The sequence below is a fragment of the Phoca vitulina genome, unplaced genomic scaffold (assembly GCF_004348235.1).
Source record: "Phoca vitulina isolate PV1807 unplaced genomic scaffold, GSC_HSeal_1.0 scaffold67, whole genome shotgun sequence".
NCBI lineage: Eukaryota > Metazoa > Chordata > Mammalia > Carnivora > Phocidae > Phoca > Phoca vitulina.
Window position 1 is genome coordinate 1682743 of NW_022589770.1, and position 26959 is coordinate 1709701.

The 26959-nt window shown below is 35.6% G+C and overlaps 1 protein-coding gene across 4 annotated transcripts in view; it reads right to left on the bottom strand.

The window, feature by feature from the left end:
- Window positions 1-26959, bottom strand: part of DENND4C (DENN domain containing 4C) — a 137280-nt gene that overhangs the window by 56049 nt on the left and 54272 nt on the right. For 3 of the 4 annotated variants that reach the window (XM_032392472.1, XM_032392470.1, XM_032392469.1), the window contains 10 exons: window positions 21898-22136; window positions 20032-20098; window positions 18886-18944; window positions 17890-18034; window positions 14434-14609; window positions 8733-8833; window positions 8186-8404; window positions 2239-2384; window positions 887-922; window positions 676-806 (listed from right to left, as the gene is read on the bottom strand). In XM_032392472.1, coding sequence (XP_032248363.1) covers window positions 676-806; window positions 887-922; window positions 2239-2384; window positions 8186-8404; window positions 8733-8833; window positions 14434-14609; window positions 17890-18034; window positions 18886-18944; window positions 20032-20098; window positions 21898-22136 — 1319 coding nt within the window. The remainder of the gene's footprint in view (window positions 1-675; window positions 807-886; window positions 923-2238; window positions 2385-8185; window positions 8405-8732; window positions 8834-14433; window positions 14610-17889; window positions 18035-18885; window positions 18945-20031; window positions 20099-21897; window positions 22137-26959) is intronic. The other variant, XM_032392471.1, reaches the window with a different exon arrangement.

The window sequence follows — 26959 nt, forward strand, 5'->3', positions numbered from 1 at the left end:
GGTTTGATTTTCTAAGTTTGTTAAACTGTGTATTATCATAATTATAACAACAAATAACAATCAAGTACATTTTAATTTCTTAAAAGGTTCCCATTCAAATTCTATTCTCCAAGTTTATTTTTTTTATTATTTTTATTTTATTTTAAATCCCAGTGTAGTTAACATACTGTGTTTGTATTAGGTTCAGGTGTACAATATATTCAACACTTCCATACATCACCTAGTGCTCATCATGGACAAGTACACTCCTTAATCCTCATCACCTATTTTAATAAATGATTCCTGGCGCTCTACTTTTAAGTTTTCCCTGGTATCTTACTAATGAGTAAGAATTTCAGTCTTTACATTGACAACAAAACCCCCAAACATAGGAGAAATCGCACAAAAGTAAGCTTATTCTTCTCCAGAAGTGAAATTTTTAAAGATTAAAATATGATTAAATGTTTAGGTGAACAGTGATCAACATCTGGCTTCCCTTCCAAAAAGGCTGTCCAATTTTTAAATTATAATATCTGGTAACATCTTTGTATAATATTCATCTTCATTAGTTCACCAAATTAATTTTGAAAATGACTTTCACAAATGACTAACATACGTATCTACTAATAATCACAAAAGATCAAAATAAATTATTAAAGCTGAATGCAAACAGCAATTTAAAAAAATTCCTGCTACCTGTACTTTGGTGACAGATCCTTTCCATCATCAGGAGATGGCTCTGGTGGCATTACGAATACAGTGTGCTCACTTTTCTGTGAATCATCTAGCTCTATCAATTTGGTATCTTCGGCTGAATCACAATCAACCTGAAAATAATTATTTTCTCCAATTAATCTGCATACAGGCAATATCTAGTTCTGAAATTTTAAAACTTAAGAAAAAATACCTTATCTGTTTTCTCTGTGCCTTTATCAGGAAACAACTAGAAACGAAGAAAAGAATTCTTGGTGAAAATGTCTACTGTGAATTTATTAGAGATGATCTTAAATTCTTATTTTAAAAACTATCCCTTTTTAATACTGGACAGACAGGAACACTTCACATATATTTTGGGGGCCCTACACTGTCAGGTTAACATATAATATTTTTCTTATGGCTATTAGGAGAGAAACAATTTATTTTAAATAGGTTTTTCATAAATGCTTCACAGGCAAAAAATGGCCAGTCACGAGGGGAATCTGGCTTCTCAAATCAAAAATCTCATTGTTATTAAAACCCTGCATTAGAAATTGATACTATCTAAGCTTCCCTCTAACTGGATGATGTCAGACTATCAATTTTATAAGTAACAAAAACGTTGAATAGTTTTAATCTTATCCCCGGAGTTCTAGATCACATTGGTAGAATGGGAGAAAATCATTCAAGTCCTCTAAGGAGACTACAAAAATTATGTCATAATATTCTACCTTTTTTAGATACAATCTCAGATTTTACATACTATGGCTTACTTATTAAACAAATCAGCCCCAAGATCCACTTAGCAAAAATAAAAAACTCTATTAAAAATGAGGGGAGGGGCACCTGGGTGGGTCAGTCATTAAGCGTCTGCCTTTGGCTCAGGTCATGATCCCAGGGTCCTGGGATCGAGCCCCGCATTGGGCTCCCTGCTCAGCCGGGAGTCTGCTTCTCCCTCTCCCACTCCCCCTGCTTGTGTTCCCTCTCTCGCTGTGTCTCTCTCTGTCAAATAAATAAAATCTTTAAAAAAAATTTTAAAAAGAGGGAAAAAAAATGTTGAGTCATCACTGTGAAGAATCAACTTAAACTTCCTTACAATGGGTAAGTAAAACTCTGATATTTAACATATTTCCAAATATGCTTCATTAAAACAAAAAATATATATTTGGCAAAAGTATTTGGAAAGACATTAAAACAAAAGAACAAAATGGCATATATTGACTATCTTGCAAAAACATACAATGTTTAAAATGCATAATTGAATAAAGAAAAACTAATAGAAGAAAAAAAACAAAACACAAGACTGCATTACCCATAAAACGAAACCTTTTTAATGAACTACTAAATCTAAATGAGATTCAAGAAAAATTAGCTATGTATGGTGGAAACTAGAATCACAAAGGAAAATTATTCGTATATTAAGCCTAGAATTAGACACTTGCACACACGCACACCCCTATACTGTCTCCCTCAGATCAGCTGGACTAATCATAATGATGATTATACAGGCAGCCAAACTGTTAAAGTTTTTCTTTAACACTTACATACAGGACAAACTTTTACCTTTTCTATGCAGTCATCAAAAAATGCCAATCCAGTATCTTTATCACTTACAAAACTACATTCTTCAATGAAACGAATAAAAATCTGTGTTTTGGATAAATGAGTGTAGAATTTTGTATAGGCACGATCTCGACTTTTTAAAAATCCTGAAGAAAACAAAATTACAATTAAATTCAAAACAAAGTAGAACTAGATGTTATATAAAATATTATCTTAAACCTGTACATATCTATATTATATTCTCTTTACATATATCCACATTTATAGAAGCTTTTAGTAACTATATTCTAGTAACCCATCACTTCTTCTGCCTGATTCAACCATAAAAAACTTAACTTATACCATTAACCTTTTCGCTGAAATCTGAACCTCCTATGAGGAACCTCTAGCCCTAAAATTCTCAAGTAGAAATTTCTCTTTTATATTCTGCATAGTCTTAAGTAAGAAGGGTCAATGTCCTTCCTCTGCAATGCCACTAGACAATTCCTGTATTGGCTTGTAAAAATCTCTGCTCAGCAACAGTTCAAGCATCTTGGTTATCCCACCCTTTCCCCTGCTAACTATAGTCATCTACTGACTTCAGGGACACTCTCTCCTTCATTCACTGAAGACTAGGGCACGTAATTCCAAGTCTTCTCCTTTCCAACTCCTACCATTATCGTTCTTCAACATCCATAAGCGAAAACCATCCAACACTTTAACGAGTTCTTAAGGCCTTAAATTTCAATGATCTATGGTCCATCCCACCTCAGTCACCAACTTCTACACAGTCACACCCTGCCTGGCCCTTTCTTGTTGGCATTCAAAACAATTCTGCCTCCCAAATCTAATTTACATATATATTACTTTCTGCCCATTACCCTTGTCTGATTTGTATTTAAGTACTCCTACCAGGCATGGGGCGGGGGGGGGGGGGGGGGGCTCTTTGAAATCTACAATCATTCATATCCTTTTACTTTCTACGTAACCCTCCTGCCTTCACTTCTGTCCTTATCCAATTTTGATTCCATGTCCAAATCCATCATTTCAATTACTTTCTTGTCAACACTCTGAATTCTTATGTCCTTTTGTCTTTTTTGTCAAACTCACCCAGTAAAACTTAGCCTTGGAGGAATGTATTGCCTGCTTTCTCTGGATCTACACCAGTGTGGCTGAGCACAACTCAAAAAGGGAAAAAAAACAATTCCACAACTAGGCTGATCAGAACACTTACACCTTCATCCCTGACTAGCAACCCTACTAAATTTCTGGAATCAACTTAATTTCCCTTTACCCATGTTTTCACAACTATTTCCAATTTTTTAATTCTCTCCTATCATGTTCCCTCCCCCACTTCTAAATGATCACACCTTATATTGCAGAGAAAATGAAAATCATTAAGAGAATTACCATCATTATCTCACTACAAAAATCTATGACTTTCCGCAGCTATGAGGTACTCCTTCCGTCTTTCTACAATGGCTGTGTCCCTCTTATCTAAGGCCAAGCCCACCACATGAGCCTGAGACTGCAGCCCTTTTAGTGTTCTCAGGGCAATTTTCCCTCTCTATTAGCTACTTATCAGCACACTCAAGTCTCTCTCATTTTAAAAATCTTTCCTTAAAAAATAACCAGATCCTTCCCCTTTCTGCTATTTCCTTTCTCAATAAAGGGCGTGACAATCCATCCACTTGGTTGACAAAGACAAAAATTTCAAAGCTGTTCTTGACATCTCCCTCTATCTTATATCCCATATTCAATCACCAAGTTGTATTCAATCTACCTCCTAAAAAACATCACTCTTCTACTCATACTACCGTCAATTAAACCAGGTCACTTCCATGATCACTTGGACCAATGCGATAACCAACTAACTAGCAGATCCCAACTTTGGATGCCTCCAATTCAATCTCTGCATAGAAGGCAAAGAAAAAAAATTTTTAATACTGATCTTTTAAAAATGCAAATCTGATCCTATTACCTACTTAAATATTCTTCACTGGCTTCTAATTACTCTTAAAGACAGAAACCCTTCACTGGTCCTAAAAGATCCTACATGATTTGGCTCACACCCACCATTTTCAAGCATGGTTTTTGAGCCACTTTTCCCTCCAGCCTTTCTTTCTTTGATGCTTCAGGGCATTCCACAAGCTGTGGTCCTCACTCCATCCCTTGAGATACTAATTAGCTGAGAAATGCTTAAACAAAATAGAAATAAATTATTCTTCACAAGTAATAACAAAAAGCCTTTTTTTTCTTCTCCTAATGGATCTAGGTGATGATCAGCAAAGGCTGCTAAAATAATTAAATGAGGGCGCCTGGGTGGCTCAGTTGGTTAAGCGACTGCCTTCGGCTCAGGTCATGATCCCGGGGTCCTGGGATCAAGCCCCACATCCGGCTCCCTGCTCAGCTGGGAGCCTGCTTCTCTCTCTCCCTCTGCCTGCCACTCCCTTTGCTTGTGTGCACGCACTCTCTCTCTGTGTCAAATAAATAAATAAAATCTTTAAAAATAATAAAATAAAATAAAATAAAGTAAAATAATTAAATGGAAGGCTGATGGGGAAACTAATGAATGAATGTGCTAACAACACTTAAAACACAGTGATCAATCCTAGGAGCACTAAAAGTGGGACAACCCATGTATGCGGGTTGCAATAGGAAATAGTGAACACCATGTGTTTTTGGCACTATTTGCCAAGAAAACTGAACCTGAATCTCATCAGCCTCTAGAATAGTACTATTTAATTCAGTAACCACTACCCACATGTGACAATTTAGCACCTGAAATGTGACTGGTCCAAACTGAGATATGCTATAAATATAAAATACATGCTGATTTCAAAGCCTTAGTATGTAAAATATTTCATTAAAATTTTAAAAATTTAATTACATGTTGAAATACCATTTGGGATATTTTAAGTCACAAAAATATATTATGAAAATTAATTTCCCCTATTGCTTTTTTTTTAACTATAGCTACCAGAAAATTTTAAATCATATGTGCGACTCACATTACATCTCTATTGGACCATGTGTCTCTTAATTCAACCACAAGTTTACAGGAAATACAGATGATGAAAGAAATGTTATATAGCACCATGGGAACACGATCAGCCAAAAGCACATACCATACACATCTAGGAAATTCTAAAGGATAATTCAAAGTTTACAGGTGAAATGATGTCCTATTTGGAATTTGGAAAGAAAGGGGGGGAAGGATGAAACAAAAATGGCAAAATGTTTATTACTACTACTGCTGAAGTTGAAAGATGCTATATGAGAGTACATTATTCTATTTTCATACATGTTCGGAAAGTACCCCCTAATAAAAAGTTAATCCAAAACCCACAGGTAATTCCTATTCATTTTTCAGGCCCAAGCTTAATTGTTACTTCTTCAGGGAACCTTTCCCTGACCTAGCACTCTCACCATAGCCAATACATTCCTTTACAATACACTTAGTAAAATGTAATTAGTATTTGTGTTACTGTCTAATATCTGTAGCCCTCACTAAATACTTTCTGTTAACAACAAAAATCTTAGGCCTCAGATACTAAGTATCTTTCTAAATTCCATTAGTAATGCCACTCTCCCACTGAGAAAGAGAGAGAATATATATGAATTAGTGACCCACTACTGCCTATTAGAAAAACTGCATTATTTTTAGTCTGGCATTTAAGACGACCCATAATCTGAGTTCTAATCTTATTTTCAGCCTTATCTTTCACAACACCACTAAAGCTCTTCACTGTGGTCAAACTGTACCAAACATGCTGTTATGGGCTGAAATCCATAATTCTTATCTTACCCCCCCCATTCTTATGTTGAAGTCCTAACCCTCAGTATTTTAAAATGTTGTATTTGCAGATAGGGTCTTTAAAGAAGTAATTAAGTCAAAATGAAGTAATTACGGTGGGCTCTAATCCAATGATTAATGTACTTATAAGAAGTAGAAATCTAGGGGCACCTGGGTGGCTCAGTTGGTTAAGTGACCAACTCTTATTTCATCTCAGGTCATGATCTCAGGGTCATGGGATTGGGCCCCGAGTCAGGCTCTGTGCTCAGCAGGGAGTCTGCTTGAGATTCTCTCCCTCCTTCTGCCCTTCCCCACACCCCCCATGCTCTCTCTCTCCTTCTAATAAATAAATAACTCTTAAAAAAAAACAACAACAGTGAAATCTGGATACAGATTCACCCAGAAGGAAAAGCATGTGAAGACACAGGGAGATGGCCATCTTCCCAAATGAAGGAGAGAGGCCTTAGAGGAAACTAATCCTGCCAACACGTTGATCTTAGACTTCTAGCCTCTAGAATTGTGGGAAAATAAACTTCTGTTGTGTAAGCCACCCAGGCTATGGCACTTAGTTGCCATGACAAACTAATACACATGCCTTACACATTTGTTCTTGAGGTTTCTTCCATTCTGTTATTACCACTAATGATAACAGCTGTTACCATGAGTACTGTAATTTTACTAGTTACTTCACATACATTTAATCTTCACAACCATTCATAAAGTAGGCATCATCCCCATTTTATTAATAAGAAAAGAGAACCTCAGAAAGGCTTGGTAAATAGCAAAGGAGAAATTCTATTCAGACTTGGCTTTTATTTATTTATTTATTAAATATTTTATTTATCTATTTGACAGAGAGAGACACAGTGAGAGGGAACACAAGCAGGGGGAGTGGGAGAGGGAGAAGCAGGCTTCCCGCGGAGCAAGGAGCCCGATGCGGGGCTCAATCCCAGGACCCTGGGATCATGACCTGAGCTGAAGGCAGACACCCAACGACTAAGCCACCCAGGCACCCCCAGACTTGGCTTTTAATGCATATTGGTTCTGTTTTTTAAAGATTTCATGAGAGGGGGGAGGGGCAGAGAGAGAAGCAGACTCCCTGCTGAGGAGGGAGCCCACGACAAAGGGCTCAATCCCAGGACCCTGAGATCATGACCTGAGCCGAAGGCAGACACTTAACCAACTGAACCACCCAGGCACCCCTAATGCATATTGTTTTTTAGAAAGCCTTTCCTGATCATCTCCATTTATCTAAATTCTACCCACTCTTCAAAGTCATGCTCTTTTTCCATGAAGTCTTCTGAAATATTCATTTGGAAAAATGCTCCCTTTTTCTAAATTTGGGAACTTCTCAATGAATTATTAATTGTGTAAAATCTGTTTTCTTGAGTACACGTTCTATTTTAAAAAGCATTTTAGATTTATTTTCCATTTACTATCCCACAGAGCTAGATCTTAACACTTCTTTATATCCCTATCTAATAACTAGTCAGACTTGTAAGTGGTGACTAAATATTTAAGAGATAGGTTATCCTGAAGTTGAGATGATAAAAGTCAAAAGGATTATTAGAAAAGTACAGATTTTTTTTTTTAGTAACTAATGGGTAAAAATACAGAAACATAAAATAATTTTCATATAAATATTATTGTATTTGTAAGGTTGCTACTACATATAAGAACAGCTGAGTAAAAACAAAAGTCTTTGTAATTCCCTAAAATATACAAGTATCAAAAAGATGAGTATAGTGTTTTCCCTGAAACAAAGCTATGTTTTTCAAAAATTCTAAAAACTAGTGGCCTTATTCCAAAAACTAACTGTTAGGGAATATTGTAAAGCCAAGAACGTATAAATCGAAGAATTATGCAAAACTGAGGAACATCTAAAAGCAAATCACCAGGTATGTTCTACTAAGATGACTATCTAGTAAATATAGGCAATATCTTTGACTTTTCGTTATTAAATATCTCCAGATTCGGATTTTTCAGGGAAAAATGGAGTATAAAAATTAAAAGGAATTCTTCATAGAGCTAGATCACAAATACACAAAAGTTCATTGTATTTTAATATACGTTTCTAAGAACTTACATAGTGAATATTTTGGGGGAAGCAATACCAAATAGGAAATATTTTTCATTTCAATGAAAAGTAACTTTATTTTCAATGCCACTCACCCTGTCGGTCAAACAATGAATCAACAGCTGTGGCTTTATTTGAAGGAGCCTCTGTGATTGGTTTGAGATATGTTCTATATCCTTTTAAAATAGATGCCATAAAACGCAAAAATGCCTCTTGAATTTCCATCTCAAGTTGTGTTGTCTTCTTTTGCCAGGAGAAATCTGCTTCGATTGGCGTCATCTCAATTGCCGAACCTTCTTGAGTTTTTCGGTGAACTGACAAATGAAGAGAAAATGGCATTAATATATAGTATTAGACAAGTAATGATTAAACAATTAAGAAAGTTGTCAAAACAAAACGCATGACTTTCTGAAATTCCTCTTCATTAATGTAAAGGGATCATTGGCAGGAGCTAACAGGGAGGCTCAAGCAGACAGGACACAAAGAACACACTCAAAAAAATCATGCACTACAATATTAATGTTTTAGTACTGAAATTTTGTTTTGTAATAAGATTCCTTCTAAGCAGAGCAAAATTATGTTTAAATTTAAGAATTTTCTTATATTCTTTCATTAAAAATATTCCTTTCTCTGCACATTTACCTGAAGATAGCTGGGGATACAACTTCTTTAAGGTACTAAGCAGATTTTTGCATGGCTTTTTGGGAAGCTGCTTCCAGTTCATGTTCTTCTTTTCATCTGATCTATTAAATAAAAACATAACTAGTACAATCTGTTATAATCTCTTTTTACTTAGCAAAATTTTTACATCAAACTAAAAAAGAAAATGGAAAAGGTATTTTTGGTCAAATCACAGTTGACACGGACAGTCTGAATAAATGGTTTTCAAGGAAGTTCTCTTTACATTTCAAACAACTTCAGTCAAATTTGGTCATCTCACTCTAATGCTCTAACACAGATTTTCAAGGCTGGAGCTATGAATTCAACACCGAAGTCTTGCTTCAAAAGTTACATTTTAGAATTACAATATTTTAAGTGACAAACTTAATTGATAACTTCAAACTACCTATTAGAAGTAAATCTCAATAAATATCAGAGAGTAATATGTAAAGCATATTCTGACTATAAATCAAATAGCATTTAAGGAAAAAAAAACTTGGAAGTTCAAAAGAATACTTCTAAGTAATGCATGAGTCAAAATATTTTAATAGAAATAGGAAACATTTAAGACTTGACAAAGATGGTGTGCCTGGGTGGCTCATTCGTTTGAGAGACTGACTCTTGGTTTTGGCTCAGGTCATGATCTCAGGGTCCTGAGATAGAGCCCCCACATCAGGATCCATGCTCAGCATGGAGTCTGCTTGAGAGTCTCTCTCCCTCTCTCTCTGCCCCTCCTCCTCATGCTCTCTCAATCTTTCTAAAATAAATAAATAAATCTTTAAAAAAGAAAAACAAAACCTCTACAAAGATGAAAGCCACATGCGCCACAGCTAATGCTATACACATCATCAAGCCAATATCATTTATGAACATCAATGCAGACATTTTAAGATTTTTAGAAAATTTAATCTGCTAGGATATAAAAAAATGTATTTCAGGAATGTGAAGATTATTCACTATTAATTGATTTTATAATGTTATTTACCACACAGAAAACGGGAGAAACAATCCTCATCTCAATAGTTGTACAAAAGTATAAAATTCAACACCTATTTAAGAGTTATTATTTTTAAATCATTATGTAGAAGTAGAAGGAAAGTTCCTTATTATTAAGCAATCAAAACCCTTGAGTGGAGCTAACAAACCTTTTCTATAAAAGGTCAGATATTATGTTTTGAGGACCATACAGCCTCTGTCACAGCTTGTCAAATATACCATTACAGTATGAACGCAGCCTCACAGAATATGTAAATAAATGAATTTTGTAATTTTATCTCCAAAAATAGGCCATGGGCCAGATGTCAATTCTTGCTTAAAGCAAAAGTCATACTAAATGACAGAGTGCTCAAAGCATTCCCTTTACAATCAGGAGTAAGACAAGGGGCGCCTGGGTGGCTCAGTCGTTAAGCATCTGCCTTCAGCTCAGGTCATGATCCCAGGGTCCTGGGGTTGAGCCCCGCATCGGGCTCCTTGCTCAGCGGAGAGCCCCTGCTTGTGCTCTCTCTATCTCTCTCTCTGACAAATAAATAAATAAAATCTTTAAAAATAAATAAATAAATAAAATAAAATTAGGAGTAAGACAAGATACCAGCTATGACTACACTGTTCAACACTATGCTGGGATCCTAGCCAGAGAATTAAGGTAAGAATTTATTTTTTATTTTTATTTTTTTTAAAGATTTTTATTTATTTATCTGACAGAGAGATACAGCGAGAGAGGGAACACAAGCAGGGGGAGTGGGAGAGGGAGAAGCAGGCCCCCCGCTGAGCAGGGAGCTCGATGTGGGGCTCGATCCCAGGATCCTGGGATCATGACCTGAGCTGAAGGCAGACGCTTAACGACTGAGCCACCCAGGCACCCCTAAGGTAAGAATTTAAAAATATATAAGGATTGGGGCGCCTGGGTGGCTCAGTTAGTTGGGTGCCTGCCTTTGGCTCAGGTCATGATCCCGGGATCCTGGGATCGAGCCCCGCATTGGGCTCCCTGCTCAGCGGGGGGCCTGCTTCTCCCTCTCCCACTCCCCCTGCTTGTGCTCTCTCTCTGTCAAATGAATAAATTTTTAAAATCCTTAAAAAAATAAAATAAAATAAAAATATATAAGGATTGTACATGATGTGATTGTTTATAGCCAGAAAACTGAAGAGAATTTACAGACAAAATAGAATTCAATTAAGTTGCTGTGCAGCAGATACTACATGAAAATCAACAGCATTTCTATACTGCAGCAACAAATAGAAAATGTAATTTAAAATATCATTACAGTACAATAAAAGCCAGAGAGCACTCAGGAATAAATAAGTCTAAAAAAAGATGTTCATAGCCTTTATGGAGAAAACTGCAAAGTTTATTGAAAAAAAAAATGTAGGGGCGCCTGGGTGGCTCAGTCGGTTAAGCAGCTGCCTTCGGCTCAGGTCATGATCCCAGAGTCCTGGGATCGAGCCCCGCATCGGGCTCCCTGCTCGGCGGGAAGCCTGCTTCTCCCTCTCCCACTCCCTGCTTGTGTTCCCTCTCTCGCTGTGCCTCTCTCTGTCAAATAAATAAATAAAATCTTTAAAAAAAAAAAAGAAAAAAACATAAAAAGATCTATGAAGTAAAATACTACATACATGGGTAAGGAGACTGTAACAAAAAGAAGTCATTTGCGCCCAAATTAATCTATAAATTCAATAGAATTCTAACCAAAATCACAGCATAATTTTGCATGGAACTTAACAATGTATTAAAATTTATACAGAAAAGCAAAGGACCAAATATAGTCAAAACAATTTTAAAGAACAAGGGAAAAGAAAGGGACCTGCCATCTCACAACTTTTTTTTTTTTTTTTTTTAAGATTTTATGTATGTATTCGACAGAGACAGAGAGCGAGCAAAGTAGGCAGAGAGGCAGGGAGAGGGATAAGCAGGCTCCGCACCGAGCAGGGAGCCCAATGTGGGGCTCGATCCCAGAACCCTGAGATCATGACCCAAGCCGAAGGCAGATGCTTAACAACTGAGCCACCCAGGCGCCCCATCCCACAACTTTTTTTAACATTACTGAGATATAATTCACACATAATTCACCCATCTGAAACGTGCAACTTGATGTTTTTTTAACATATTCATAGGGTTGTGTAACAACCCACAAATTTTAAAATATTTCCATCACCTAAAAAGAAACCCTGCACCCCCCCACCTCAGTCATTAACTTCTAATTCCCCCATCTTCCTATTCCAACACAATCACTAACCTACTTTCTCTGTCTACAGATCTGCCTTGGACATTTAGTATAAATGAGAACATATAAGCTCTTTTAGCACAATGTTTTCAAGGTTCATTCATGTTCTAGACAACCTAATTTTTTAAATATATTTTATTTATTTATTTGACAGAGAGAGAAAGAGCAAAGCAGGGGGAGCGGCAGGCAGAGGGAGAAGCAGGCTCTCCACTGAGCAGGGAGCCCAATGCGGGGCTCGATCCCAGGACCCTGGGATCATGACCTGAGCTGAAGGCAGACGCTTAACTGACTGAGTCACCCAGGCGTCCTTTAGACAACCTGACTTTTAAGCCATTAAGACAGTGTTATACTAGCAAGAGGCTAAAAGAGACCAAAGAACAGAATAATAAGCATATTATAAATATAAAATTGATATGCAAATTAATATATAATATGGAGTTGTAAAATATAAAATATGTATAAATATAAAATATAAAAATTGATATGCAATGATATTAACACTAAAGACCACTGGGAAGAGATGAACTGGTTATCCAATATACAGTGCTATGTGAGAATTATTTACTCATGTAAGAAAAATGAAATGGTACTTCTATGTCATATCATACAGTAATACCAAGTTCAATAGAATTAAGGCCCTAAGTGAGAAAGGCAAAACCTTATAAATTTAAGAATATCCACAATAGGGGTGCCTGGCTGGCTCAGTTGGTAGAGCATGTGACTCTTGATCTCAGGGTTGTGAGTTCGAGCCCCTATGTATGGCATGGAGTTTACTTAAAATAAAAAATTTAGAAAAAGAAGAAAGGAAAGGAAAGGAAAAGGAAGGAAGGAAGGAAGGAAGGAAGGAAGGAAGGAAAGAAAAGAAAAGAAAAGAAAAGAAAAAGAAAGAAAGAAAGAAAGAAAGAAAGAAAGAATAATATTTATGACCTCAAGGCAGAGGATTTCATAATCAAGAACTAAAAATAACAACCAATAAAAAGAAACTAATAAATTTGATCAATTAAAATAAGCTTCTGTTCATCAAAACACACCATAAATAGAATGTAAATACAAATCAGTGTGGGAGAAGCTATTTGCAAAGCATATAACAGACCAAGAATTAACCAGATTATATAAAGAACTGATACAAATCAAAAGAAAAAGACAAACAATCTAATAGAAAAATGCACCAAAAAAAGGAAAATCCAATTCACAGAGAGGAAAACCAAAGGGCACCACAATGTATACAACCCTGAAATAATTGTTTTTCAGGGATAGCAGCTGAAAAACAACAAAATGTGTGCCACAGGAAATATTTAGTGGTTCATTACTTCAAGACTTTAAGTAAGTTAAAGTATACACAGCAAAGAGCTACCATAATTATACAGTTTCAAAAATAAATGGCAGATCCATTTCAAAAAAAAGTGATAGGAAATGTTTTCTTCCTTCTTTACGTATTCCTTTGGTTCACTTAGGGATATTTTCCCAACCTATCGCACTGCTGTTACCACTGAAGTCTCACCACAATTCTTACTCTCTTTATTTTCTGCCAATCTAGAATAGGAAAGAATAAAAGTACTCCAGGATCTGGAGTTTAGCACCAACACTAAGGAATTTTCAACAATTACTGCCCTTTCCCACTTTTTTTTCCTGGGGTTGGGGGGAAGGAGACTGGCTCTTGAACATTGACCCAGAGCTGCTTTTATTAATGTCATACTCTCGTCTCTGAATCCTCAGCTACATACACCACTGCTGTACATTTTATCACCTCTAGTAAACACAAAGTATGACTTATTTTTAATATAAATTTCTCTGCAATAAGGAGTGCCTGGGTGGCTCAGTTGGTTAAGCGTCCGCCTTCGGCTCAGGTCATGGTCCCGGGGTCCTGGGATCGAACCCTACATCCAGCTCCCTGGTCAGTGGGAAGTCTGCTTGTTCCTCTCCCTCTGCTACTCCCCCTCCCTTTCCCCGCTCGTGCTCGCTCTCTCTCTCTCTCTCTCTCTCTCAAATAAATAAAAATCTTTAAAAAAAAAAAATTTCTCTGGAATAAAATAGATCCCTAAAAAATTCAAATCTTGACAATAAAGGAAATGGCATAATATCATCCTATATTCTAACTAAACTCAAACAGGTAAACTCATTTTTTCAAAGCTTATATACGGAATTTGAATTAAACCTAGAAAGCATATCATCTCTTGAGCTCTGAAAGCAGTGTTTAACCTTTTTTTTCCAAATCCATATTCTCTTTTGACAAACAAATATTTTCTGCCTACTGCCAACATTATTATCAAAATATAAACTAATGTTGAACATGTTCTTTTCCAAAGTTTCCAGGATTCTGACAGTTGCCCTCATTGAGAATCACTGTATTAAAGATGAAAACTTATTAACAACATTAAAAATAGCATATTTCTAGATGCTTTCAATGAGCTGTAACTACAGATGGGTGAAAATATAAATGGGAGATAATATAAAAAGAATCAACTTACACATATAACATGTTTGTATCCAAGTCAATGCAAACAACATCTTGTGGTGGGTCATGAAGATCAAAATACCTCGAGTCAACTCCAACTATAAATGGTAAAGGTGCACTAAGGACTGCGGCCAGTGAGAGAGGACAAAGGGGAATATATGGGCACTGCCACTGAAATGGAAAGATCATCTGGGAAAAAAGTTTTAAAAAATTAACCAAATTTGAAATTTGCAACGAAAAGTATGTCATTAACTAATATTACTGAAAGGGACCATTAAAAAGCAGTGAAGTGCAGTTTCTTTTACCTTACACTTCATTCCGAAAACTAAATGACTATAAAATATTACGAAGCAGTACTATGAACCAACGTGATTAAAATCTTCAAGCATGACAATTATCACAAGCACAATAAAAATGCTAACAGCTCTTTGCATGCTAATTCTTTTAATGCCATATAAAACCCACATCCACATTTTTTGGAAAAAGTCAAAGCAGAGAGAGAAAACTGCCCCCCAAAATTATAAAACAAACTCATGATCTTTAACTCTTATGCATTTCATTCTCAAAATAACCTTTGACTAAAATCCAACTAAGAGCTCCAAGGACTGAAAAAAATTAAAATGATTCTCTTAAAAATGTAATAGTCAACTGAAAATTTCAATAAAAAATTTCCTAACTGCTCAAATAAACACAAAATGATCCAACTTCAATGAAGCTTGGCATCTTAAAAAATACTAGTCAGGGCGCCTGGGTGGCTCAGTCGTTAAGCATCTGCCTTCGGCTCAGGTCATGATCCCAGGGTCCCGGGATCGAGCTCCGCATCAGACTCCCTGCTCAGCGGGAAGCCTGCTTCTCCCTCTCCCACTCCCCCTGCTTGTATTACCTCTCTTGCTGTGTCTCTCTCTGTCAAATAAATAAATAAAGTCTTTAAAAAAAAAAATACTAATCAATATAAAACATACCTCAAGAATCTTTACAAAGCTCTACCTTGTGTCATATGTGAAAATTCAAGTTTTGATAAATTAAAAAACAGACTAAAATTTTAACTATCAGCTAATATGAAAATTCTAATCACTGATGATAAAAGTTTTCCTCTACTATAAAAAGCCTTGCTGTCTCTTCTCTATCATCACTCATCCCAAAGAAATGCCTATAGCATTTATTACATCTGCCAGTTATTCCAGATGGTTGTTCAGGATAGGATTTTGTCTTCAATCATTTATTGACGTGTCAAATATTTCCGCACTTAGTATGAGCCAAGCACTGTTCTAGATGAGGCTATTAACAGTGAATAAAACAAAGATTGCTGCCATCCTGAGATTTATAGTTTAGCAAAAGGGTCAGCAAACTCTGTACAAGAAAGACAGGAAATACTTTAGGCCTCGTGAGCCATATTGTCTCTCACCAATATCTAACTTTGTCTCCACCCATGAAAGCAGTCATAAGAAGTATGCAAATAAATGACCTATGTTTCTGAAAAACTTTATTTACAAACAGGTGGCAAGCTGGATTTGACCAGTGGGCCACAGTTTGCCACCACCTGGTCTAGCAAAAATAAACAGAGGACGTGTGTGTGTACACACACACACACACACACACACACACACACACACACACACCCTATCATGAAGTGCTAAGTGCAAGCCAAGTGATGGGGATTAGAGTTCAGAACAGGAAAGAGGAGAGCAGGTTCTACTGCTTAAGAGGCCAAACAGGAAAGACTTGGCTAAGAAAGTGACAACTGAGCCTACACCCAAAGGAGGTATCTAGGAGACATCTAGGAGGAGAGTGCTTCTAAGAGAAGGAACGGTTAGAGCAAAGGCCCTACAGTATGGGGCCTGCCTACTATGCTTGAGGAGGAGCTTGTGTATTGGAGCTGAGTAAGCAGGGGGCAGAGTAGCAGGAAATCAGATCAGAGGACAGACAGAGCCACTTCCAAAGGACCTTGCAAGGACTTCAGATACCTACAGTGAAAACTATCTTCCATTCAACAAAAGGTACATTACACTTGCAACTATGTAAAAAATTTTTAAAACAAGACTAACAGCAAAATGTGACACCCTTGTATTCACCTTTGACTTTTACAGCTCAATCATAAATAGGGTCATTTTTACAAAACTACTCAGTGGTTTCATCAATGTTTGCTATGGGGCTCCATTAATTCTTTGATATTCTTTGATATTCAAATCATTCTCCTTCTGAAGGACTTACCCTGTCATCATTCCTTTCCATTTTCTCTTCTTTAAATGATAAATTGCCAATCTTCCTTTATCAATGGTTTTGCATGCAATTCAGGCAGTTCAACAACCGCCAAATCCTCATTTATCAATGGTTTTGCATGCATTTCAGGCAGTTCTCCAACATCAGTTACATAAATTTCATGCAATCTTGCATTTTGCATAAGATTTCCAATTACACATTACAATTTTTCCACCTGTTCTTACACTATATTGCTGAAATCAATCAAGACACTGGGCCACAAAGATTCTGAGCAACGAACATAGGTAAACACTAATGTTTTACAGGACGGAGTGGGAATTTCTAAAACTGTTCAGTTCCTTAACAAATATTTTCACGTTACAATGGCTTTTGCTTTCATATGCAACTGTGGAGGTTTGGAAAATTAATACACAATGAGGACCTCTGCTCCCCATAAACTATCTCACATTGGTTACTTCAGTTTTTAGTCATAGTAGCATTTCTCTGACCAAATTAAGATCTTGGAAACATATCCCATTTGTTGATTTAACAGGTATTTATTGAGTGCTTACTTACTCCATGCTAGTAAGCTGTGATAAGTGCTGAGGACACAGGGATAATAAAGAGATAGGTCTTTATTTCCATGTGAATTACATTCTTAATATGGGGAAGGGAAGACAGGACAGTCAACTATTTTCAATTAAACATATAATGAAAAATAAAGTTGGAGAAATGGAACATCCAAAATTCTATACTATGATCTATAAAGCCCTACATGATCAGACATCTAATTGCAATGGGAAGCCATCAAAAAGCAGAGGAAGACTTGATTTGATTTATGTTTTACATAACAGCTAAGCATTTGTACATTATCCTATTTCACAATCATTTAGAATTTCCTATGTTACTGGCTCACAATAATCTGATTAAAAGTTAAAACTGGGAGTGATTAACTGTGTAATTCATTTGCATAATTTTAGGGCAGATGAAATTGGCCAGTCTCTTGTTTAATATAATAAGATTTATTCATGAGTTTTGTTATGTAATCATATAGATTATCTGAAGTACTCTAATATATGAAAAATCAGAACCTGAAATTTTCTCTCAAATAGAAGTCACCTTTTTTTCTTTATACTTACTATTCCCTTTGCCACTCTATTATATTTATGTTAAACATTTCCTGGTAATTTCAAAGTTGCTTTCATTGAAGGAAATTTCCCTTTAGAATTCTGTCAGTTATCCTGTACTATAAGGACAATTCTATACTCACGGCTACAACAGCTTCGGCTACTCCAGTCAACACAGCTGGCCTGAGAGAATGTAGCAGAATCTTACTCTCAAGTAAAACAAAGAGCAGCAGTGTCGCACAATTCTCAGGACCCAGATTCATTAACAAAATGCTGAAGTTTGCTCCACTAGGAGAAAAGAGAAAAAGATGATTATGAACTATTTCGCTAAAATATGTTACGATTTGCTTATTAAATTATTTCCTAAATATTAGGATTGAGAATCTAGTGCTAATTTCAAGTCCTGATTTAGTTATCACTGAGAAGTAGCAAATTTAATGAGATAATATAACAGAATGATTCAAACTCAACCTTTGGTAACAAAGGGGAGTTTATCAGGGAAGATTTTCCCAAAGAATCATTTGAGTTGAGTTCAAAAGAATGGAAGTTAGGGAGAAGCCAACATATGCAGAGGCAATGAGGCAAGAAAAAGCTACCATCATTTCCAGGAAATTGAAATACACTTATTGTGACTAAAGCATAGTAAGAAAGGGGCAAAAGATTATGTCAAAATAGAAACAACACAATTATATTTGCATTCTCAAAAGGACACCTGGCTGCAGTGTGGATAATGAAATGAAAGAAAAAGAGTACCAATTAAAAGGGTAGTAACAAAGTTGTCCAGGTAAGAGATCATACTATCTGGACTAGTGATGCAGATGAACAGAAGCTAACAGATTTGAGATATTTGGGGAGGTTAAAATCAGTTCACCCCGAATATTTAGCTACGAACTGGATACGAGGAGGGGAGAGGAAAGGAAAACAGAGGTATTCCCTACACCCAATCTTGCAACGCTCATCAATATTACATTTTTTAAATGGTGGATGGCCCACCATCCATCCAGCTATCAAAGATAGAAACATTAAGGCTATCCTTATGTAAAAGATAACATTTAACTTTATTATCCTAGCCCTTAAAATATTTTAAAGCATTCTTCTCCCAAGTGAATGAAAATATCATTTTAGATACTATTAATTACCTTAGTGGTAAAGGTGTAGAAACTGGCTGTGATAATATTAATGCATCATGGACTGAAAGCTTCAAAAAAAAAAAAAAAAAGAAAAGATGAATTATCAAGCCAATCTTGAAACCTAAATATTTATATCAAGGGTAATATAGAAAGTAGTTTAATATGCAAACTGACATAGTTTCAGAAATATACTAAGATATAAAACAATAACTGTATTTACTCAGAGGTATTATATTAGTTCTTTTAAATTAAATGGTTAATTCAACTGAATTTTGTTTCAGTTAACTGTTTAAAACACAGTTATTTTAAAATTATGAAATAACTGCTTTTTAAAAGCTTCAAGTTTATTTACTCTATAGACTGGCAGGCATTTGGCAGTCGATTACTATATATTAATATCTGCTGAAGTACATAACTGAAGTACATTCAAGATTAACAATATTTGCCTTAATGCCACCATATCATATATAATGTTGATAACATCTTAGAAAACAATTTTTAAATAGCTTGCCTCTATAGATAGATCAGTACCACTCGAAGTGCCAGTCTGCAAACTGTTACTGGTCCAGGAAAAGATTGTATATAAATGGAGAGCAAACCATTTAGAAACTTTAATGGCAATATGACACTGCTCCTACCCCCAAGTACATGATCAGAGGGCTCTTGTCTTTGGACAGGGCACAGACATGTCCATGTCTACACTGCTCACATGGTAAGGTGCACTTTTCACAAGCTGTAAACTTATATAGGTCTGCCACTGATTGGAAATAAAAAGAAACTGGTCCTTTAACATAGAAAGTTTGAAGACCTTTCATAGACTATTTCACTTTTTCCCTTCAACCACAAATCATTTCATATTTAATACTTATTAGTTGCTCTGACTGAAAAACATGCCCATAACAGAATTCTGGGTTTTACATTATTAAAATCAGCTACATAAAAGCCATGCACAGACCAACGATGATAATGTCATGAATCAAAGATTATATTTATTCCAATTCTGACCACCCAAATAAAAGATAAAATACAGGAAATTCAAGGACTTTATGGACACATACTGTTCCACCTCAAACTCAAAGGGCCATAGAATCCACTCTGCAATGACTAGAATGAACATATGCAGAGCTTCCCTCAAAAATATTTGTTTTTCATTACCTGTACAAGGATTCTTGGTCTTTGTGGTGAAGGAAAAGGGATGTTTTGCATGAAGTGTGAAATGTGCCTAGAAAAAAATTTGAAATACAGATCATAATTACTTTTCTAAAATGCTTCATAGATTTTAACAAATTTTAAATATTATATATATCATTCCAGATCTGACAAAACCACTTACCTAAAATTTATGTTAAATAAATTTATCTAGTGTAAATAAATGTATTCATCCCACTAAACTTCTGAAATGCACAATATATTTCCTGATTAAAAGTCCGTATTGATATACCCTAATATTGCCAGGAAAATAAAAATAACACAAATACAGTTTTCATGAAAGAAGCTAATTTTTATTGTCTGGTTACCAGTGCCAGTATGGGGAGCAACTAACTGCAATACAATAAATTAAAACTAATACTGAATTTAATCCCAATAATTAATGTTAATTAAATATTAATTTAATTAATACAGTTCTTTTACTATAACTCTGGGCAAACCACTTACCTTATTTCTCCACCTACAAATAATGCTTCTTAAGTTTCTCCAAAGCTTTGAGCTCTTAGGAGCCACTAACATGCAAAGTATTATTTCATCTGAGAAAAAATTTTGATCACATACACTGATTTTATTTCCTCAAACTATTCATAGAATCTTAATTTTTCGAAAGGTTGCTAACTTGTCCCTAACATTAAGTTTTACAAACAATTTTAAGCTAACCTGAAAGTTCAAAGTTAAATCTAGAACTATGAACTATTAGTTTGGCATCCTAAGAGTACAACATGAAAGTCAAATAACTGCCCTTACCTTTCCACTAACTAGTATGCTTTGCTGATAGTCTTTCTGCTATAATGTGAAATTTCTGAAATTGTATGAAAAGTCTGTTTACGCATACTATATTTCCATAAAGCTCTTGACACCTCTTGTTTGTTAGGAGGATAAATAAATCATTAACTATAATAAACAAAAGTCAGTGTGCCACTAGAAGTCAGAAAACCTGTTTTTTTTTTTAAAGTAATCTCTACACCCAACGTGGGGGCTTGAACCCATGACCCTGAGATCGAGTCAGACGCTCCACTAACTGAGCCAGAGGATCATGGGGGAAGGGAGGGAAAAATAAAACAAGATGAAATCAGAGGGGGAGACAAAGCATATGAGACTCTTAACTACAGGAAACAAACTGAGGACTGCTGGGGGGGGATGGGGTAACTGGGTGATGGACATTAAGGAGGGCACGTGATGTAATGAGCACTGGGTGTTATATAAGACTAATGAATCACTGAACTCTACCTTTGAAACTAATAATATAGTATATGTTAATTAAGTGAATTTAAATTTAAAAAAGAAAAAAAAAACAAATAAATTAAAGGCAGCAGCTCCACATATATTTTTCTTGCTTACAGAAGATTTCCATGACAAAGGGAATTACAAATAGAGTGGAAAACTAGGATCTCTCAATGCTAAAACCAAAACCTCATTTTTAGCATCAATTAACTCACCCTTATTAATTTCTACATCAGTTTAGAGATGCTTTATAGTTAGAACCAGGAATGTCCATTTGTATGGTTCAGGTGTATGTGTATAATAGCTATTCTTCTCTTGGTTATTAGAGAATGAATAGGAAGGACACACTCAGTGCACTGTATAATGAGTTCCTTCTTCAGTTGAATTCTCAAAAGATTATTATTTCATCATTCTAACCACCACTCCTCAATTTTAAAACCAATGATTCAGGTGAAGAAGGGAACAAGTAAAAAAGTAAGGTGACTGATCTTTCTTCCCTTCAAACTTTTCTGCTTAAAGTCAGGTAAACAATGAAATGTATACATATACACCCAGTTTTTCCACCAGACATCTAATCATTATACATACTTTTCAATGGGAAGAGGATGTGGTCCAGACACAGAAAGTTTGTAGATAAACATGAGAAATTTTCTAAAAGCTTCAAAAAAAGGCCAGTGTGAGAGTAAACAAATGCATTTGTTTGAATTGATGGATTTGGAGACCACTTTTCTCTCCACAGGGGTCAACAGGCCCAGTTGCATAAGCTGTTTCTCTGTCAGAAGTTCCCGAGAGTAAGGTTCATAAAACTGGATGGCAGCTCCATATACCTACAAAGCAACAGAATTCCATTACAAAACTTGAGTTTGTTTTTAAAAATTTCTCTTTATCTCTGATTACAAAAGAAACACTTTGATAAGAAAAACCTCAAACACTGCTGGTGGGAATATAAAATGGCACAGCTATTGTGCAAAACAATTTGGCAGCTTCTTCAAAATTTGAAAAATAATTACCATATGATCCAGCAATTCCACTAATAAGAATATATCCAAAAGAACGGAAAGCAGGGACTCAAACAGATACTTGTACACCAGTGTGCACAGCAGCATTATTCACAATAGACAAATGGTGGAAACAACCCCAAAGTCCATCAACAGATGAATGGATAAACAAAGGGTGGTATATATATGCGATGGAATGTTATTTATCCTTAAAAAGGAATGAAGGAATGAAATTCTGATAGATACTGGATGAACCTTGGAAACACTGTACTAAGTGAAATAAGCTAGACACCAAGGACAAATATTTTATGATTCCACTTATATGAGCTTCCTAAAATAGGCAAATTCGTAGAAACTAGAATAGAGATTACCAGGAACCAGGGGTAGGGGTGGGGGAAGTTCCTGTTTAAGGTAATGAAAAAGTTCTGGAAACAAATAGTGATACCTCTCTTTTATAAATCTTATAACTACTTAGTCACTATATATATACACACATATGTATGTATATATACATACACACACTATATATACACACACACATATCACCACATATATATAGTGTGTGTGTATCACATTAACACTTGTCTTCACAAATACAACTCTCCTGGATACAATTATTTCAAAGATCTCAAGAGATTTTTAACAAGCAATATGACAAAAGCATCTCAATGAGGCTTTGTTGTTCTCCACCAATCAAAGTAAATTTAGTAACTCTTAAGTGTTGGAAGATCTTAAAATTTTCATGTATATTTATCTTTCAATGAGAGCTATAAATAATTCTTAGCTGAACACTTACCTTAGTTGTAAACAACCCAGTTAATAGAGAATTGGCCTTCATTCAGTGTGTATTTTACTTATGTTCCAGACATTATGCTGGATACTTAACCTTCATTATCATTAATACGGTGGTTTTAAACTTACACCCTGTAGAATGAGGCCACAGATGTGTTTTACTTGATCCACAAGAGTCAGCATTGGTTAGTTATACTTTTCAATAAACTATTTTATCAAATTTCCTAAGACAGCTTTTAACTTTCAAATTTCTACTAAATTCATAGATTTACTTTTTATTTCCTAAAATAATTTCACCATCTTTCTTATTTTAAATTATTGTTTATGTCATTATTACTGCTTTATATACTTTTTCAATTACTATTACAAATAAAGCATATACATGTCTTTTGGAAAATATATACAATCTTTTCCTTTGGGATAAGCTCAAGAGTGTAACTGCTGGGCCACAGAGTTGTTTCTTTTCCTTGCTGATAATGTGTAAGTTCTTTATATACTCTGGACACAAGACCAATATATTGCATTATTTTCTCCCAGCCTGTGACCTGCTTTTTCACCTTCTTAAGGGTATCTATTTTTTTTTTTAAGATTATTTATTTGAGAGAAAGAGCATGACAGTACATACACGCATGGGGGGAGGGGCAGAGGGACAAGTAGTTTCAAGGAGCCTGGGATCATAACCTGAGCTGAAATCAGTTGCTTAACCGAACTACCCAGGCACCCCCGGTATCTTCGAATAAACAGATTTTTTTTATTCCAGTGGGGTTCTATTATTCATCTTTTAAGGCTAGTATTTCTTTTTTAATTTTAATTCCAGTATAGTTAATATACAGTGTTATATTAGTTTCAAGTATACAATACAGTGATTCAGCAATTCCATATATTACTCAGTTGCTTATGAAGATAAGTATACTCTTAATTCCCTTTACCTATTTCACCCATCCTCCAACCCACCTCCTCTCTGGTAACCATCTGCTTTTTCTCTATAGATAAGAGTGGTTTTTTGGCTTGTCTCTTTTTTCCCCCTTTGTTCACTTGTTTTGTTTCTTAAATTCCATATATGAGTGAAATCATATGGTATTTGTCTTTCTCTGGCTTAGTTTCACTTAGCATTATACTCTCTAGGTCCATCCATGTTGTTGCAAAAGGCAGGATTTCATTCTTTTTCTGGCTGAACAATATTCCATTGTATATATATATACCACTTCTTCTTTATCCATTCATCTATCAATGGACCCTTGGACTGCTTCAATAATTTAAATACTGCTGCAATAAACATAGGGGTGCACATGTCCCTTCTATTTTTAATTTTTCTGAGAAACCTCCATACTGTCTTCCACACCAACTGTACCAGTTTGCATTCCCACCAACAGTGCACAAGGGTTCCCTTTTTTCCACATCCTCACCAACACTTGTTTGTGTTGATTTTAGCCATTCTGACAGGTGTGAGGTGATATTTTATTGTAGTTTTTATTTGCATTTCCCTGATGAGGAGTGATGTTCAGCATCTTTTCATGTGCCTGTTGGCCATCTGTGTGTCTTCTTTGGAGGAAATGTCTGTTCATGTCTTCTGCCTATTTGGTTTATTATGGGTTTTTTGCTGTTGAGTTGTATAGGTTCTTTATATATTTTGGATACTAACCCCTTATCAGATATTTTATTTGCAAAATATTTTCACCCATTCAATAGATTGCTTTTTAGTTGACTGTTTCCTTTGCTGTGCAGAAGTTGTTTTTTTTTTTTTTTAAAAGATTTTATTTATTTATTTGACAGAGAGATAGCGAGAGCAGGAACACAAGCAGGGGGAATGGGAGAGGGAGAAGCAGGCTTTCTGCCAAGCAGGGAGCCCGATGCGGGGCTCGATCCCAGGACTCTGGGATCATGACCTGAGCCGAAGGCAGACGCTTAACGACTGAGCCACCCAGGCGCCCTGTGCAGAAGTTTTTTATTTTGATGTAATCCTAGCAGCTTATTTTTGCTTTTGTTTGCCTTGCCTCAAGAGATGTATCTAGAAAGATACTGCTATGGCCTATGTCAGAGAAATTACTGCCTATGATCTTTTCTAGGATTTTTATGGTTTCAAGTCTCACATTTAGATCTTTAATCCATTTTAAGTTTATTTTTGGGTATGGTTAAGAAAGTAATCTAGTTTCATTCTTTTGTATGTACCTGTCCAGTTTTCCTTACATCATTTGTTGAAAAGACTGTCTTTTTCCCATTGCATAATCTTGCCTCCTTCATTGACCATGTAACTGTGGGTTTATTTCTGGACTTTCTCTTCTGTTCCATTGATTTGTGTCTATTTTTGTGTCAGTACCATACTGTTTTGATTACTACAGCTTTGTAATATAACATGAAATCTGGAATTATGGTATCTTCACCTTTCTCTTTTTCAAGATTGCTTTGGCTATTCAGGGTCTTTTGTGGTTCCATACAAATTTGAGGATTGTTTGTTCTAGCTCTCTGAAAAATGCTGTTGGTATTTTGATAGGAACTACATTAAATCTGTAGATTACTTTGGATAGTATGGACATTTTAACAATATTCGTTCTTCTAATCCATGAGCATAGGATATCTTTCCAATTCTTTGCATCATCTTCAATTTTTTTTTTTTTTTAAAGATTTATTTATTTGACAGAGAGAGACACAGTGAGAGAGGGAACACAAGCAGGGGGAGTGGGAGAGGGAGAAGCAGGCTTCCCGCTGAGCAGGGAGCCCGATGCGGGGCTCTGTCCCAGGACCCTGGGATCATGACCCGAGCCAAAGGCAGACGCTTAACAACTGAGCCACCCAGGCACCCCCATCTTCAATTCTTTTCATCAATGTTCATACATTTCCGAGTGTAAGTCTTTCACCATCTTGGTCATGCTTATTCCTAAGTATTTTTTTTTGGTGCAGGTGCAAATGAGATTGTTTTAAATTTCTCTTTCTGCTGCTTCATTATTAGTGTATAGAAATGCAACAGATGTCTGCACATTGATTTTGTATCCTTCAACTTTAGTGAATTCCATCATCAGTTCTTGTAGTTTTTTGGTGGAATTTTTAGGGTTTTACATATATAGTATCATGTCATCTGCAAATAATAAAAGTCTTACTTCTTCCTTGCTGATTTGGATGTCTTTTCTTTTTGTTGTGTGATTGCTGCAGTTAGAACTTCCAATACTATGTTAAGTAAGTGGTGAGAGTGGACATCCTTGCTTGTTACTGACTTAGGGGGAAAGCTCTGTTTTTCTCCACTGAGGATGATGTTCGCTGTGGGTTTTTCATATATGGCCTTTATTAGGTTGAGGCATGTTCCCTCTAACTCTACTCTGTTGAGAGTTTTTATCATGAATGGATGTTGTACTTTGCACCTACTGAAATGATCATATCCTTTCTCTTATTGATGTGATATATTGTGTGGTTTGATTTGCAAATATTGAACCACCCATGCATCCCCAGAATAGATCCCACTTGATTGTGATGAAAGATTTTTTTAAATGTATTCTTAGATTCAGTTTGCCAATATTTTGTTGAGGATTTTTGCATCTATGTTCATCAGAGATATTGGCCTATAGTTCTCTTTTTCTGTACTGTCTTTATCTGGTTTTGGTACTGGCTTCATAGAATGAATCTAGAAGTTTTCCTTCTATTTTTTGGAAAACTTTGAGAAGAATAGGTATTAACTCTTCTTTAAATGTTTGGTAGAATTCATCTGTAAAACCATCTGGTCCTAGACTTTTTTTTGTTGGGAGTTTTTTTATTACTGATTCAGTATCATTGCTGTTAATTGGTCTGTTCAAATTTTCTGTTTCTTCCTGATTCAGTTTTGGGAGGTTACATGCTTCCAGGAATTTATCTAGGTTTTTCTAGGTTGACAA